This window comes from Nelumbo nucifera, chromosome 1 (genome assembly GCF_055504915.1).
Source record: "Nelumbo nucifera cultivar China Antique chromosome 1, China Antique-T2T, whole genome shotgun sequence".
Classification (NCBI taxonomy): Eukaryota; Viridiplantae; Streptophyta; class Magnoliopsida; order Proteales; family Nelumbonaceae; genus Nelumbo; species Nelumbo nucifera.
In genome coordinates, this window is record NC_142649.1 from 200,688,455 (window position 1) to 200,706,593 (window position 18,139).

Genomic DNA, 18,139 nt, shown 5'->3' on the forward strand with positions numbered 1-18,139 from the left:
TTTATAAATATATAACATATATCGGATCAAATAGGGGTGATCCAAATCTGACCCAAAGATCCAAACAGGGGTGATCCGAATTCAACTAAATAGTCCATTTACACCCCTATTGGGGGGTTTTGGGTTTAGGAGATGGGTTACCCCCATTGTATAAACACAAATATGTACAGTACAAATACATACAACATAATACAAAATATAAGGTTTTGAACTCTATATATTTGTATTTATACTCCTTCCAAATGGAGCCTAAAGCTCAGTTTGGAAGGAATACAAATGCAAATATGTAGAGTGCAAAACTTTGTATTTTATATGTATTTGCACCGTACATATTTGTATTTATAATCTTTCCAAATTGAGCCTAAATAATAACTAACCGAGGTTCAAAAAAGATGTTTGACTTTCATGGGCTGAATATTTAGGAATTAGGCCCAGTGATTTGCTTTTGATTTTTTTTCCCAAAATCAAAATTTGTACATGGCTTTCTTAGCTATGGCAAAATTTTGATACTTTTCATTTGGCCCCACTTAATGCATCGGCATATATCGAGACCAAACTTGCATATGTCAACATGCAATGACCCAACTCGCAAACCCGACCCAACAGAAAAGTGGGCCAGGGTCCCCTGGTAGCAACCCAAACTAGAAGGCGGCTCCACCCAATCTCAGGTCGGATTGGTCCATGGTCACCACCGGTTCTTTTCTTTTCAAATTGGCATCGACTCGGATGGTTGAACCTTTCAAACCATTTGAATTGTATGGTTAAATGCATATTTTTAGTAAAAAATCATTGATTTTGTTGTTGCCAAATATGGAACCGAGGGCAACAATATAATTTCCGGCATCTGAGGCCGATAAGTCCAACTTGCTGAGAGAAAGAAGATGTCAGAGGCCCTTGGGAGTTATCCCAGGAGTGGAGACTCCGACGGTCAAGTTAGCCAAGAAAGCTGTAAGGGGTCGGACCAAGAGAGGGGACTTAGAACTAAAGTTCCAGTGTGTGTTTACCTCAATGTGGGAGCCCCTCTTTATAGTCGGAGTTGCCTGAGAGGAGTAGCTGGGAGTAGGTGGCGGCGGTTGGTAGTGGTTGTTGATGAGTGGCTAGGATATGTCCAGCCGATGCCACATGTCAAGATCTGCGGGTTGGCCAAATACCACTATCACTTGCCCCCCACTCTCGAGGCCGTAGAGATCGAGGTTGTTTGGCGCTTTGCGTTGAGGCCTCAACTTCGGCCGAAGAGAGTATAGTGTACTTGCATGGAGGTGTCAGCCTTGGCTGCAGAGCTCTTCTCAGGGGTTGTATTGCAACTACTCCTCCGCTCTCCCTTTATGTCAGTAAAGGACCATCTCGGGCCAAGGGGTCGTGATCGTGGCCCATGCGGGCATAGGTTGTTCGCGTCCACTATTCGTTCCTTGCATGGGCATTGATGTTTCCCATCATATGTCTGTACGCAAGACAAGCGTCGCATGCCTGTACGCAGGACAGGCGTCGGGGTCAACTGAATGAGGTTGTGCACGAGACGATGCGGAGGGGGGGTCCGTCTTGGCGTATCCATGAGCCGGAGTCGATGGGTGAACCGGCCCAGTCTCTTGGTGTCATTTCATCTCCCAAGGTCGGTGCCACATGGAGTTAAGTGTCTCCCCACCATTTGCTTGAAACCTTCTACCTGGGAGCTACTGAGGACACCTTGGCTATCAACAACCAATTCCATTAAACTTTTTCTAACAAAAATCTTTAGGTAAAGGATTCTTGTCCTCAACATGTCGACCTCGGATTCGAGTTGTGAGGAGTATAACCTTCTAGACTAGAGTACCCCTAGCAACACTCCTAGTAGTGATGGGAGTGACAGTAGTGACTTCGAAATCTCCTCTTGAACGTCTAGCGCCCAAGTGCTGAGGGAGAGAGTCGCGTCTCGCGGGGCCGAGCGTGATCAGCAGAGTGCGGGTTCTGCCCATGAGAGCATTGGTTCCACGTGGCCGAGGGTCGATGCCCCAGGGAACATTCTTAGGCACCCTGATGTGGTGGATGTGGAAGAGGTCGAAGAGCCCATGGTCAAGGAGTGGGCCGAGGCTGAGAACCAAGGTGTGACATTGGGGCATTACCCTCACTCTGACTTGGACAACACTCTTGGCAAGGTGCAAGTTAGTGCGTTAGTTGAGAGGTATCACATTCCGGGGGATTATAGGGGTTAGAGTCCCCAACATGGGTGATAAGTCGTGGCTTGCTCCTGAAGGGGAGGTGTGCGTCCACGAGCATTACCTTCACTTCGGGTTGTAGTTCCCCTTGCATCCCCTTATCCCCGAGATCTTGAACCATTACAACTTCATCCTTAGCCAACTCACCCCCAATTCCGTTAGGACTATAGTCGTAGTATTGGTGATGGCCCGTCTCCGAGAGGTGACAATGGCACTAAATATATTTTGGTGTATGTTTGCACTAAGGAAGCACCTTGGCGAGGAGGGCTTGTTTAACTTCCAAGGCCGATGGGGAAGGGTGGTGGACAATCCCTCATCTATTCACAACTGGAAGAATGGTCCTCCCCGGGGACCGCCAGTCCTGGACCCAATATTCGGTGGACTCCGTTCGGGACACACTGTTGGACAAGGCAACTAAGGTACATGTATACTACTTCGAGTCCGTCGTATCACTAAGGTCTTCTTGGTATATGACTGACGTTTTTCCTTTAGTGCAGATGTTCTCTTGCTTGGTCAGCCCCTGTGACAAGGTCAAGGTGCTGATTCAATAACTTTGGTGGGCATAAGAGAAGATCGAGCATCTAAAGTAGCAACCGGATGAGGCACAGTCCAGTCAAGATGCGGCCAAGAGCTGGGCACGAGCGTCACAAAGTAGAGGCTAAGGTGGCCAATAAAAAGGAGTTCATGAAGGAATTGAAGTCCTCCTTGACCTCAATGGAGAAGCAGCTGGAGGAATCGGCCGTGAAGGCGGTCGAGAAATACAAGGCCTTGGAGGAGCATGAGATGGGCCTAACATCCTTCGCCTCGTAGGCTTACTTGGAGGGCTTCAAGGACTGCAAAGCCCAGGTGACAAAGGTCCTTCCGAGCTTTGACACCAGCCAATTGGATCCATTCACTGCTGATACTTGCCAGGTGATAGATATACTGGGGACGAACAACAACTCGACCACTAAGGCTGTTGTCAATGCCACTGCGTAGGCCACCACTCAGACTGGAGGGGGCCAACAAAATTCTTTTTTTCTTGTTTTCTTTTGTTTGGGTCTGCATGCCCTTGATACTTGTAAAAATTTTTTCCTTTTCTTCTTTTTTTTGTAAAGGGCCGATGCCTTCCCCATAACAGACCTTTTTTTTTTGTAAAGGCACTTGAGTGAATACAACTTGAGTTTCTTGCCAAAAATGTTCTTCTTAGCTTCTTTCCTTTTCTTCTTTTCGCTTTGTGCTAGGGGTTGATGCCTCCCCCCAAAGAGGCATCTTTTATCAAGAAACTTGCCATAGTAATTGGAATCCTCTTAACTTCTTTTCTAAAGCGTCTTTTGCTTAGTCTTTTTGCTAGGATGTTTTGTATTAGAATCCTTTAGGCCAATGTCGACACCACGAATCATTCTTTACTTAGTCTTGCAGCTCTTTGCCTTAGTGAAAAAGAAGGAAGTCAATTGTGGTTGAGGTCGACATCATGCCTAGCGCGTCGTCGCGTAGGGGCTTTGTGGCTGAGGTCACAAGTGGTTGCCTTAGTGGAGAATCGTTGGCCGGTGTCGGCTCATTGGCCTCTAAAGACTCTTCTTTAAGGGTCTTTAAGGCCGATGCTAGGGTCGTGGCATTTAACTTATCAGCAGTAGTCGAGATCTCAGAAGTCCTTGCCTTTGTCACAGGAAGTGAAAAGGCAGCTAGGCGTATGACTCGTAAGGTGTCGTATGCCTTGGGTTTGAGGCCTTGTTCGAGAGTATAACCTTAAGGAAGGTTGTGTGCTGTTGTCGGCTAGCCGAGGGGTCCTAGCCATTGGAGGAAACGAGAATGTTTACACAAAAAGAGATCCGAGGTGAGAGGAGCATTACACTTTACATTCAGAATTTTTCACTAAGGCATTTACAATTCTATTGATAGTACATTCGGAGATTCTCAGAGTTCCAAGTGCGAGGCACTGTCTTCTGCTCATGTGTTCTAGCCGAAAGGTGTCGGGTCCTACTGCTTACTTGATTATGTAGGGCCCTTCCCAGTTTGGGCCAAGCTTTCCAACGTCAGGCTCAAGAACCATGACTTTTCTGAGGACAAGGTAGTCTTCCTTGAAGTGACGCTCTCTGACTCGGGAGTTGTAATACCTTGCGACTCTTTGTTGGTATGTCGGGACCCTGATTTGACCTTGTTCTCGGACACCTTCCTATAGGTAAAGGTTGTTCCTTAACTCATCACTATTCTCGGCTTCTTGATAGGCCTCGATTCGGAGCGTCGGCTGGCCGATCTCTGTTAGGATGATAGCCTCTATCTCATATGTCAGGTTGAAGGGGGTTTCACCTGTGGCAGATCGAGGTGTTGTTTGGTATGCCCAAAGGATACTGTGAAGTTTATCCACTCAAAGCCCTTTGTTTCTATCTAATCTTGCCTTTAGTCCTTTTAGGATTGTTCTGTTGGTTACCTTGGCTAGCCCATTAGTTTGAGGGTGGCTGACCAAGGTGTATTGTTGTCTTATCCCTATGCTTCCACACCATTCTCTGAACTTGGCGTCGTCAGATTGTTGGTCGTTTTCAGTGATGAGCATGTGTGGGATGTCGAACCAACAGATGATACTCTTCTAGAAGAAGTTTTGTATCGTTTTAGCCATAATGGTCGCTAATGCCTCGATTTCGATCCACTTGGTGAAGTAGTTTACTACCACAATGAGGTATCTCCTGTTTCTCGTAGCCGGGAGGAAAGGTCCAAGGAAGTCCATAACCCACTTTACAAAGGTCGATGGGCTATTGAGGGCCATGAGGGTCGTTATAGGCCGATGGAGTATGTTGGAATGCCTTTGGCATTGGTCACATTTTTGTACCAACTCAACAACGTCCTTTTGGATGGTCGACCAAAAGTATCATTGCCTGAGTGCTTTCTGTGCCAAGGCTCTGCCCCCCAGATGATTACCGTAGATGCCTTCATGGATTTCTCTTAACTCATATTCACTCTTGTCTCGGCGAAGGCATCTGAGATAGGACAGGGTGAAAAATCTTCTATACAACTTGCCCTTGAGTATGGCGTATCGTGCTGATTTCCATCGGACTCTCTTTGCCTCATTCTTGTTTGATGGTAACTGCTCATGTTGTAAGTAGGCAAGAATGGGTCCATCCATCATGGCTTAGCTTGGACGGGGAGCACTTGCCTCTCTTCGATTCTAGGATGTGTTCGATGTGCATAGTACGGCTGAGGGCCGACCCTGAGTAGCAAGCAAGTTTTGACAGGGCGTCGGCTCGTGGGACCTAGTGCAAGGCGAAGTGTTGAAAGTGGCTAGTTAACTCTTGGACTTTGTTATACTGCTAGGGGGCAATGATTGTACTCTAGCGCCATGGGTGTTATACTACTAAGCATATGCCTTCTGAGACGAGGCGGATGCTCCCCCCGAAGTCGAGCCTCCATATATGACTTTGATGACTCTAGCCAGGGGGCAATGACTGTGGGGCTTGGTTTGTGGCTACTGGGAGGATGACACCAGGGCATCACCTTCAACAAAGTCCTTTAAGTGCCCATGGAAAATGAGGGACTCGATCTCGTTCTTAGGCTCACAACAGTCCTTGTTGTCGTGGCTAGTGCCGCAGTGGTACTTGTAGTACTTCGGGTTCCCCCTTCTTGGGTTCCTCTTCAACTTGGCTAGCCACTTCATGAATTCCTCATTTCCTACTTGAATTAGTATGTGTGTTTGGGACTAGTTTAATGGTGTGTACTTATTGAAGGAAGGGCCAACAACTTCTTCTCTCCACCTTTGTTTATGGGACCGTTGTCGCGGCTGTCTCTTTCCTTCCTCTTCTTGTCATAGGGCCCTCGGCTTCTGGTTCTTTGAGGTGCTTATTGGCTTTGGCCTTTTTGACGGCAATGTACTTTTGAAATTTCTTCAAGAACTTGGCTTTGGTCTTGGGTAGAGTCTAGTAGATGGACCAGCTGAGGGGTTAGGGTCGAAGGCCACTAATGGCCACGTGCATAGAGACTAAAGGGCCTAGGTCCTTGACCTCGAGTTCTTCCTGGTTAAACCTTTTCATATATTCCCGAAGGCTCTCCCCGCGCTTCTGCTTAACGGACATCAGGGAAAGACGATTTTCTAGCACCGTTGGTTGCTCACGAAGTGGCCCAGGAAGAGGTCCGCAAACTATTCCTAAGAGTCGATGGAGTATGGAGGTAGTGTAGAGAACCATCGGCACACTACTCCCTTGAATGTGGCTTGGAAGGCTCGACACATGAGGGTGTTAGAGTACCCATGTAGGAGCATGAGGGCCTGGAAGCTTTCGAGGTGGTCCTTGGGGTCTGTGCTCCCGTCGTAGGTCTCCAATGTCAGGACCTTGAAATTTGGCGGGAGGGGTTCAGAGAGAATGGCATCTACGAACGCCTCCATTCGATTGGATGAGGTAGGGCAATAGGTGGAGGCATTACCCCGACCCTCTTTTACCTACCAAAGCTGGTCCTAAAGGGTGCCAATTTGTGCTTGGATGTCTCTGAGGCGCTGGTCGAGGTAGGGCATCATTGCTCCGGAATGATCCTAGTTCTCTCGTACGCGGGAAGGGCCAACCTTGTTCCTGGAGTGCTCGGACATCGGCACGTCCTGAGCCTTGTGAGCACAGCGATCACTGAGGAGGTTACGAAGGTCAGAGATTGGCGGGGGACAGTGCTGATAATCGTGATTCTTGCGATCAGCATGGAATCCTATAGGGTTGCCCACTCAGTTGGGGAGCAAGCAAGGTATGGGCGGATCACCATCCACATTGTTTGTGGCTTCCGGCGGGTGGCTTCCTGTTGTGCGCCCTATGTTGTCTAATTGCTAGGCTAGGTTGTCCAGCCTGCTTAGGACCATCTTGAACTGGTTGATTGTGACTAAGTTTTGAACGTCAAGGACAAGGTGTTGCTTGTCATCCATTTCAGGGACGCTAGTCGATTAAGTTAGATTAATTTTTCTTGAGGGAAAGTTTTAAAGGATTTTCCAACAGACAACGCCAATTGTTGCTGCCAAATATGGAGCCAAGGGCAACAATGTAATTTCCAGTGTCCAAGGTCGACAAGTCCAACCTATTGAGAGAAAAAAGATGTCAAAGGCCACGGGAGTTATCTCAGGAGCGGAGACTCCAATGGTCAAATTAGTCGATAGCTGTGAGGGGTCGGACCAAGCAAGAGAGGGGACTTAGAGCTAAAGTTCCAGTGTGTATTTACCTCAATGTGGGAACCCCTCTTTATAGTCAGAGTTGCTTGAGAGTAATAGTTGGGAGCAGGTGGCAACGGTTGGCAGTGGTTGGTGATGGGTGGCTAGGATACGTCCGACCGACGTCACGTGTCAAGATTTGTGAATCGGCTAAATACCACTATATCAGATTTAGTCAAAGATCAGTTGACTTAGGTGGTTGAGTCATTGACCCTCTGACCCATGGGTCAATCTTAACATGAATATTTAATGTTAAGAGTCTAGCTTTTTCCGACCCGACCTAAAATTGCCTTGACTTGACCCAAAGTCGTCCTGATTGTTGGGTTTAATACCATTGCAACTGTCGATTTTGATAACGTCAAAACAAATCTGCGAATCATGGACAAAATTTTTTGGGTTAATTAGTGATTTTAATTGGCAACAATGGCTAGAAATAGTATGGATCATCTGCCAAGAAAACACGTTCCAACCCTCTACCAACGTGATCTTACACCGCACATGTCATACATGGCGAGTCCCACTTTTATAGTGGGTCCCAATATTATGATGGAACATGTGGAGTTAGATCAAGTTGGTATAGGGTTGGAATGTGTCTTGTTGGTAGAAGACCTCAACTTGGCTGGAAATGTCTTCTGATATTATTGATGTTTCGACTTGAAACGTTAACCGATAATTCCCCTGGTGGCAACAGATTTAATCCCTAGTCTCCACTACAACCAGTCAGACAAGAGAGACACCATCAATTGGTCTCACCAATTCGTATAGATCAATTCAAAACGTTTCATGTGTACCAAAACACAACCTAAATCACTTTAACTAAGCCCCCTAACTTAATATCACATGAGAGGAATTCAATTCAAGAGTAGGCCATATAAAGAATTCGGATCTATTTCTCACATGGGGCGTCTTACAACGACCTCACAGGCACACCCCATCGTGCATTGGGAACATCTCCTGTAAATAATAACACATAAGTAAATAAGATGTTCCCAAAACACGGTGGGATGTATATGTAAGGTCGGTGTGAGGTGCCCTTTGCGAGGAGAAGATCTGGTCTCCGATGCATATAAAGATAAATAGAGAGAGAGAGATTAACTTTGATTATGGACCATAATCTCTGTAGGAGCTTGCATATTGTTGACTTGGATCCTTGTTGGAGAAAAAATTGAAGAATACAGCATCCATTAGAGAACACAATCCATCTCTCTCTCTCCATTTACATTAATGAAAAGAAAAAAGAATGGGCCTGAATTTTGGAAGGCCAGAAAGACCACGGGGCGGGGCATGTACCCAAAAGAGAAATGAAGTGGACGTAAAACCAACTCGGACCACAACAAGGACATCCATTTTAGGGAAACCCTTGCCATTATTCTCTGCAGCTTTCCATTGTGGGGTAGGTTTAGATAATCATGGGTGCACACAGGTGTCATCAATCTTGTAACCCTAAACGTCTCCTTGCTCCTTTCGGAGAAAATCCTCCACGAGATTTCTCACTGAAATGTTTCCCTAGGTTTCTCTCTAACATTTTCAATCCTTTGATTCGAGATTAAGTAACACCCACCTCGAGATTTGTCAAGAAAATCCCTTGAATTTATCTACTAAGTACCACAACAGCACCTCCCTTGAGCTGAGAAAAAGAGATTTATGCTTATGGAATCCATCTCTACTTGATTAAATGCCCATATAAAGTAATTAATTACAAGGTCGAGATACCTGGTTTTCTCCTCCTGTTTTGATCTTATCTTATCAGAAGACTAGAATCTACAATGAACCACTTTTCTCTATTAATATTTTAGGGTTCCGAATTGAATGACTTCCTTCTTAGTTGAAGGTTTGAACCGAACTAGCAGCTCTAAAAGAAACAGGTTGGTGAGCTCATGAAGGTCCAATACCAGTTGGAAGCTACACATCGCACATTTACTCACAGACTATATATATAGACACCCACATACGCAAACACAGAGAGAGAGAGAAGATATTATACATGGGGTTCAATGAATAGAAAAGAAGTATAAGATAATAAAGTTGCAGACTGAAGTGGGATTCCATGAGGCTGAGAAAGAAAGTACAAGAACAAAACGGAGGGGACCAAGCACTGGACCCTAGCTTTCTTCTTCAAGAAACCCTTCACATGTTTTGTCTTCTAGGTTTGGGTTTACATAACCATGGAGACTGGATAGAGCTGTGATTTCCAAAATAGTCTTGTTGTCTTATAGACACCCCTCCTTTAGTAAAAGGCCAGAAAATGGTTCTTAAACACATCTGCAAGATATATATTCTTGGCTTATTAGAAAGTTTGAAGAAAAAAAAAAAGAAAGATAAATAGTACTGAACCCTTAATTTAAAACTAAGCATCTGTCTGAGTAAGGGGTTGATTTTATATTTTAAGTTTTGAAGTAGATTGGTCTCCCCCATGAAGTAGGGATCCAGAACTGCTACAGAAACCCTAAGGCTATGTTTGATTTGAAGGAAAAGGTAGGGAAACATATACAAAGTTTGTAAACGTTTCTTTACCTTTCCTTTCCTTTCCCTACTTTTTCTTTCAAACCAAACGTAGCTAAAAGAACAGTGATTGGCTCCTCTAACAGTGCATGTTAGGATCTGCCTATTGATCAATTGAAAATGCTACCAACGTGGGTGTTATTCTTAATTAATTACTATAATATAATATAAATATAAACTATTAAAATGCCTGTAAATGCTTGATTCCAAGCATGATTATATTAATTTGTTGGAACACATAAAGAAATTACTAGAATAAAAAAGGAGATATTGAGCAATTAAATGTTACTTGCACTAATGAAATTTCAAAACTTAGACCATAATAACCATTGAGAAGTGCAAGTGCATTTTCTGTTGATTATTTTGAATCTCCCTAGATGATTTCTTCTTTATACTCGGAGATGATACTGGAGCAAATTAAACCCAATTCATCTTAGTGCTAATAAGAGCATCGATCATAAGTATTGCACAGATAAGAAGATATTTGATTTGATTTTAAACCTAAATAAATGACTTTTCAAATAATGAAAGGGTGTTAGAATTAGTCTGGATGATGTTATGGTTAAAATCAAACAAAACTGGGACACTCAAGTCTTTTGGCTAAACAGACACTAGTGCATTAAAGTCAAGTGTAGAATCTCAGTGACTTTTATCTCTAATACCCAGATGTGGAAAAAGCTCAATGACAAAAACCATGAACCAAATACTTGACAAGGAAATTCTAAGTCTTTCAGGTAATGTGACGCTCTGTCGTTTCCCATTGGGTCTAGGGTTTTGGCCAATCCCCACATCATTCCTTTTCTGGGTATTCCCTGGTTTTCTAACATCTGAAGAGTTTAACCAAATTAGTATGCACCCAGGAAGCTTGCTTGGCAGATCAGAGCAGTGGTGGTTAACAGTCACAGCAAACTTTTCTTCATGCTTTCTTTAGAGGGTCTGGAAGTAAGACCAGTTCAGATTGGAAATCACATAAATGCCATCTCTGTTGGGCATGATTTCATGTTATGCTTGTATAGTGGAGATTGCTGTGTTGCAGAAAATAAGACCTCCCCACACCACTGATGACTGATCCATGTAATATAACCCTTAGATCATCTTGTGGATCAACCAACCACAAATATATATAGCAGTGAAGAAATCATCCTAAGAGTGACAAAGAAACTGTTAATTCTAACTTATAAAGATCTGTTGAAGGACTAAACTTTAACGGCCAAACAAAAAGTGGTTAATAGTTAATACTTCAGAAAGAAAAAATATATATATTCCCACAAATTGGATTATTAAGATTACTTAAGCACTATTTTACAGCAAACCATGTTTATCTCTCTCTCTCTCATTGATAATGAAGTGCATTTTGGTGATTTTCTTGGAAAGAATGAGTCATTTGGAAACCTTTAGGTTGCCTTCTTTTTTAAATTGCACAGCACATTTCATTCCAAGCACTCTGCACCAACAAGAAAAGCAAGCAAGAACAGGTAACCACAATCTCAAAACCCAGCTTTCTCTTCCTCCTTTCTCTCCTACTCTGTCTACCTCTCATTGTTCCTCCTCTACAATCTAAATATATATATATATATATACATGAAATCATCGTTTTTGTTTTCATAAACTAAGTTTCCACTTTTGATGACAGCTCTTTGTGCCTGCTAATCCTTATTTAAACCTCACCCAAATTAAGCTTTCTTGCCAAAAATCAAAACCTCCATGTTTGTGCCTTCTCTCGTGATTTCTACAATTGATTTTCTTTTTTTTTTTCTGCACTGAAACCAGGAAAATCAAACACGAAAAAAGGTCAAATTTCCCATTCTTTTCTCTTTCCCTAACAAGAAGAGAGACAAGCCTCCACTGTTGGATAATTATGGGGCGGGGAAAGATAGAGATCAAGAAGATTGAGAATTCAACCAACAGACAAGTCACCTTCTCGAAGCGCCGGGGAGGGCTGATGAAGAAGGCCCATGAGCTTTCTGTGCTATGTGATGCCCACCTTGGGCTCATCATCTTCTCGAGTACTGGCAAGATGTACGAATACTGCAGCTCACATTCCAGGTCTGTAGGCTTCAGAATTTCTTTTTTTCTTCTTCCTCTAGCTGCATTGTGCACTTGGATTTCTCTCTGAATGTTGTTTTAATTAGTTGTATCTTCCACTGAAATATTCTCAGTGCAGTTCTACTTTGAAAATCATCATCATCTAATAAAATTTTCTTAATATTGTGTATCTGTTATTTATTTAAGACTTGGTTATGTAAATGTTTCATTGAATCCCCACTCTCTCTCTCTCTCTCTTCTGTGTGCTGTACTGCTGTTGATTAATTATCAATTTTGTTCTTTATTTATCCTTTTGAAATTGGCTCATTTCAAATTATTTCTCAGGACTTCCTTCTTTGACCCGTGAGTTTATTGCATGAAAATTTCTCTTTGATCCGTACCTTAAGTACTACTCTTTTATTGTTTTGTCGTAATAACTCTGAAGGATTACATTTTTATAGGGTTTTTTTTTTCATGAGTTCTGTTTATGGAATTGATTGGTGATTTCTACTTGATTTATATATTATTGCACTACTGTATCTTCTTCTAAGGATGAATATTGGATACATGGAAGTCATCATCAATATACATTTTTCCTCTTCTTATTCAAAAGCTACAAGAGAAAGTTGCTAATTACCTGGAATTTAGCTCTTTTTCTGAGGCAAGAAACAATGATACATCACTACACTCTATGGTTGTAGAATTTTATATTTCTTTCTTTTGATTTCAGATAGAATCAACCTTAATTGCCATACTTCTTTCTCTTCTCCTCCACCGTATATCTACTATTTAGCATGAAATTTAATTAGAAGTAGTTGCAGTTTCTACTTTGATGACATTGTTTATTGGCAACATGATTTATACATTTGAATATTCAAATTCTGCTTTACTGCAAATTGTTCCGTTGAATCAAGTTGTTTGGTTTCAAATTGATCAGTTGTTTTGAGCTTTTGATATGATCAGTACAAAAATTGTAACAGTAATGAGATTAGTTTTTTAATGTTCTTAATCAATCTTTCTTTCATTTATATATAAATTTGGTTGACCTTGTGATTTTCTTTTGTTGGGACTTTCAAAAATATGTATAAACAATATAAGAAAGAACAAAATGTGCTGAGTCTACATCTAATTAGCTCAGAGTGACCAATAATGGTCACTCCAATCAGATTATGCTGTTGATTGACCATAGTGATCAGTCCATGTGATGGAAAAACATCTGTTTTCTCTAAAATAACTCTATATCAAATCTTCATGCACCACATTTTATTAAATATTAATACATACGGAAGAAAGCTTGAATATTATTTTTTATTCTCAACCTGATTAGATCTAGCTAGTTAATTAGTAACTGTTGCATAGTGTTTGTGTATATAGAAAGTAAATTAAGATTAATTTATCATGACAGAGGATCTGATTAAATAAATAAATACTATACAATCTAGTCCTACATTATTCACCTCAATGCCACATTTCCTAATTAATTACATCATTCACCTCAATGCCCATAGTCAAAGTAGATCAAAACTCTATGTGTTAATGGTTGTGTATTTTTTTAAATGATGTTATTTTCCATTTTCCAGTTTTTTTCTTTTTTTTGAAATTTTTACATGACCATGGTAGAGTAGAGCCCTAAGAGCCATTTCCCAAATTCATCCAGGCTCTTGGGAGGGGTGGACTGGAGACTAACCTAACCAACCTTTGGCATTTTCTTGTGTCAAGTGGCCACTTTCAGACTCAAACCTGCATTCTTATGATTGTCTGCCAAATAATATTGTGATGGGACAATTTAGGGGGTGTTCTATAACATCAATGTTTTTGTTTTTTTGAACTGTTTTTTGTTTTTTGTTTTTATTATCTTGAAAATCAAAAAAAAAGTTGGGTTCATTTCAAAAATCAATACATTTTTTAAACCATCAAAATGGTTTATATGATTTATGGAACACGATATTGAATAACCATGTTTTCTGTGTTTTTGTTTTAAGAACCAATTGTTTTCAAATCAGATGGTTATGTTTCATTTTTGGAAACTTGTAACAAGAAAAACAATTCACATTGGAGAACACCCCATTGATTTTATGTCTTGTAATAAATTGATATTCTCTACTCAGCAATACCATTTAGTATCTACTAATTCATACTATTTTAAGAGAGTGTCTCTGTGTGTTGAAATACTTGTCTATAGATGTAGTAAATTACAGATATGCATGCCATTCTTAGCAAAGACATTTATACAATTAGGCTAACAATGCAATTTCCTACTTTAATTATTGGTGTTATATATGCATAAGAATCTAGGCGATTAAATAGCTTTAGTTAGGACTTCTCCAACCTATTACTTGTTTAATTGTAAATGTCTAATTAACCAAAAGACCAAAGTCTTTTGTTTTTTGTCTCTTCAGACTTTATTTTGAGTAAATTCTACTATTTATTTTCCCCTTAAAACAAGTGATGCAACCAGTCAACAAATCAGCATCTAAATTTGTTTTTTTTTTCTTGGAGGGTACATAAAACCTAGTTTTTCAATAATTAAAGTGAATTTTGTAGCATATATAAGTACTATTTTATCATATTTACAAACAAAATAATGATATTAAATTTATAATAAAATATATCTTGAGTATAAATTTTAAGCAAACTTTTTTCTTTTCAATTATATATATATGTGAAATTTGTTCATACTTTTAATAGTAAAAATTTAGTTGTATCTGTTCGGTTGATCCCCTAGACTAAGAGAAAAATACTTTAATTAAATTTATCAAGGGATTATTTGATCAATAGTTAATTAATGGATGAAATACAAATAAGAAAAAAATCAAATGGGAGAGAATGAATATAATCTCCAACTCAATATATATATAGGACCCTAAATAGAACTATAGAAACACATTAATACTCGGAAATTTAACAATTTATGTGCAAAGGCATCCATATATCATCCATGATTGTATAATGGACTCATTAACCTTTCACTTACATTATTCCAACATCTTAATTTCTGCCTGCTACAGCATGCAACAAATCATTGAGAGGTATCAAAAGGTCTCAGGAACTCGTATTCAGGAGTATGGTAACCAGCTGGTATGTATGAACTGCAGGCTCATATATAGACTAGCCTCTATCTATAACGAACTTAATTAGCTGCATGTGTCTATGGTTAAGTGTTTCAAAACCCAGCCTTGGAGGTTGAACCATTTGTCTCTCCGGGTCAGTGGATCATTCAGCGGTTTAACCATTTGGTGAAATAACAATTAACAAACTCTTTATATATATATATTGGCATTGACCCGAATGGTTGGATCGTTTGGCCCAAGAATCATCCAGGCAACCAGTTTTATTTTACCCCAAACTCAGTCTCTAGTCAAAAACCGTTAAATCGGTTAATAATCTGTTGATTCAGACGATTGAACCATTGACCCATTTAACAGTTTTAATTGTTTTTTTTTTATTTTTTAATTTTTTTAATTTTTATTGTTAGAATGAACTGTCCATTCAAATTAATCGATCAAACCATTGATCCAAAAACAAGTGGTCAGAACGGTTCCGTTTCTGGGTGTCCTTTAATTTAATTGTAATTTGTATTGATCTAATTAATATGTTGAAATGAATGTACGTAACAGCAAATATACAACGAGGTGACAAGGATGAGAAATGAAACCGATAAGCTACAGGCAAGCATGCGACACTTCAGTGGAGAGGACTTGGCCTCTCTACCTTATAATGACCTGCATCAGCTTGAAGAGCAACTTGAAAACTCTGTTAACAAGGTTCGAGCCAGGAAGGTACGTACCTACGTAGCTTTTAATTTGCTTCTTCTTCTTCTCTCAATCAAGTCTCTACTAACTAGTTAATTCTTTATAGATCTGATTCATGAGTTGTGTAATACTAATTAAGTGCCAGCAGTCAGCCTCTTTCGCTGAATTTTCTTTTTCTTTTTGATTCAACATACAGAATCAGCTCCTGCAACAACAACTAGACAATCTACGTAGGAAGGTAAAATTAATTCATTCTTTCTCTCTCTCTCTCTCTTGATAATTTATTATTGTTGTCTACGTGCGCATGCAGGAGCAAATCTTACAGGACCAGAACAACTACTTGTACCGTTGTGTAAGTTTCTGAGCTGTTTTCCTTCTCCTACGTTACTATATCATACCTTTTGTAGTCCAAAAAACATTATTTGGGCTCGGTTTGGTTGAAATTTGCACTGGTGTAAATACATATGCGAGTACAAAAAGGGCTGAGTCTATTGAAGTGACCTTCCACTTTAAATGAAATGAAAGAGAAAGAATTGAGGTAGAAGGTAGGATGCAAGATAATGCAGTCACCACTTATATACGAGAAAGAATTGAGGTAGGAGAAATGTGGTGCAAATTCTGTATCAGTACCTGGAAATGCAAACTCATTGAACCGGGTACAAATTTTGCACCTGTCAAGATGCACAGCACTGCAACCAAATGCAGCTAGCCTTTTGACTATCCAATTTTGGGCTGATTATAGTGTAGAAAAGTAGAAAAATCTTCTTGCTTTGGATTGAAAAGAAATTGATGCGCGTATGTTAATTAACTATTGTGGGTCATGGTTAATTAATTAGATTGCAGAGCATCAAGCGGCAATGGATCACCAACAAGTTTTGTTAGAGCAGAAGAACATGGAACAACAGCCAGTTTTGGATCATTTCGGACTTTATGCTGAGGATCAAGGGAGAAATATGCTTCAGCTCTCTACTTTCTCTCCCCAGATTCACCCTTACCGTCTCCAGCCTACTCAGCCAAATCTACAGGAAGCCAGTCTCCAGCGACATGGTTTGCAGCTCTGGTACCAATTAATTAACCCTTTCCATTAGAAAAACTCTCATTTGAATCTTCTTAATTAAAAATAGTTGGATCTAGGGGTGTCAATTGGACCGGATTTAGTCCAACCCGATCCAGTCCAATGTGATCGAACCCATTACAAATGGACTAGGTCCAATCCAATCCAATCTAATAAATATTTTGGATCCGTCTAATCTGTTCAAGTTTGTTTTAATTTAGATTGATTTTAATTCAAACTTGGTCCATTGACACATATTCTTATCTTCCTTCTATCAATAGACTAGATATTGTCTCAATCCAACACAATCCAATATAAATTCATTACAGATGGATCAGATCCAATTCAATCCAATAAATATTTTGGACCATTAAGTCTGAACTGATCCAATTCAATATGCCTTATTGGTCCGTCAATCTGTCCAAATTGATTTTGGTTTGGACAGATTCCAATCCAAAACTGGTTCATTGACACCCCTAATTAGATCCAACTCCTCATCAAATATGGATCTAGATTGCTGGTTAGTGCATGTATTTAGAAAATAAATCATATCAGATATCGGTCTTTTGAGGGTCAATCTAGGTCCAGTTGAATCACCCCAATCCAAAAAGAATGAAGAAAGCAACAATCTGAACTGATCCAATTCAATATGCCTTATTGGTCCGTCAATCTATCCAAATTGATTTTGGTTTGAACAGATTCCAATTCAAAACCGATCCATTGACACCCCTAATTGGATCCAACTCCTCATCAAATATGGATCTAGATTGCTGGTCAGTGCATGTGTTTAGAAAATAAATCATATCAGATATTGGTCCTTTAAGGGTCAATCTAGGTCCAGTTAAAATCACCCCAATCAAAAAATAATTTCATTGTCATGATTTCAAGCTCATAGTTTATATTGATTCTCTCCATATCTATGCATGCATTGACTTGGTTTTCTTATGATTTACTTAATTTGTACAGAGCCATCATTTCCCATGAGAAGGTCCCGGCTGAAGACTAAGAGTAACCAGAAGAAATTTATATATTCTGTACGAGTTGAGTGATCTTTTGGAATTTGGAACTTCTTTTAATTAGTTGTGTTGTGGTGAGAGAGAGAGAGTGAAGACAGCTTGAATTATATAGGATTATTTTTTTTGTCTTTTTGATATTATATATATTACTGAAACCGTATAATATGTATAAGAGATTGGTATTAAAATTCATGCTTGTAATATTGGATACAACACTACTATCCCTCCATGGCTTATAAGTAGGGTTGTCAATTGGATTGGATTTGGTGTCCAATCCAATCCAATGAATATTTTAGATCATTTTGGATTGGTTTAATTCAATGTATGGATCATCTAATTTGTTCAAATTTGTTTTGATTTAGATTGGTTTTAACTCAAATCTAGTCCATTGACACCTATATTCTTATCTTATATTAATGGATCAGATATTGGTTTAATCCAACTCAATC

At 40.1% G+C, this 18,139-nt stretch overlaps 1 protein-coding gene across 1 annotated transcript; it reads left to right on the top strand.

Annotated features, from left to right (window-relative positions):
- Positions 1-11,588: 11,588 nt before the first annotated feature.
- LOC104610528 (MADS-box protein AeAP3-2-like) lies at positions 11,589-17,903 on the top strand. Its single transcript, XM_010277193.2, has 7 exons — positions 11,589-11,889; positions 14,877-14,946; positions 15,486-15,647; positions 15,817-15,858; positions 15,931-15,972; positions 16,457-16,680; positions 17,641-17,903. Coding segments are annotated over exons 1-7 (729 nt in total). The 5' UTR covers positions 11,589-11,701; the 3' UTR covers positions 17,642-17,903.
- The last annotated feature ends 236 nt before the right edge of the window (positions 17,904-18,139 follow it).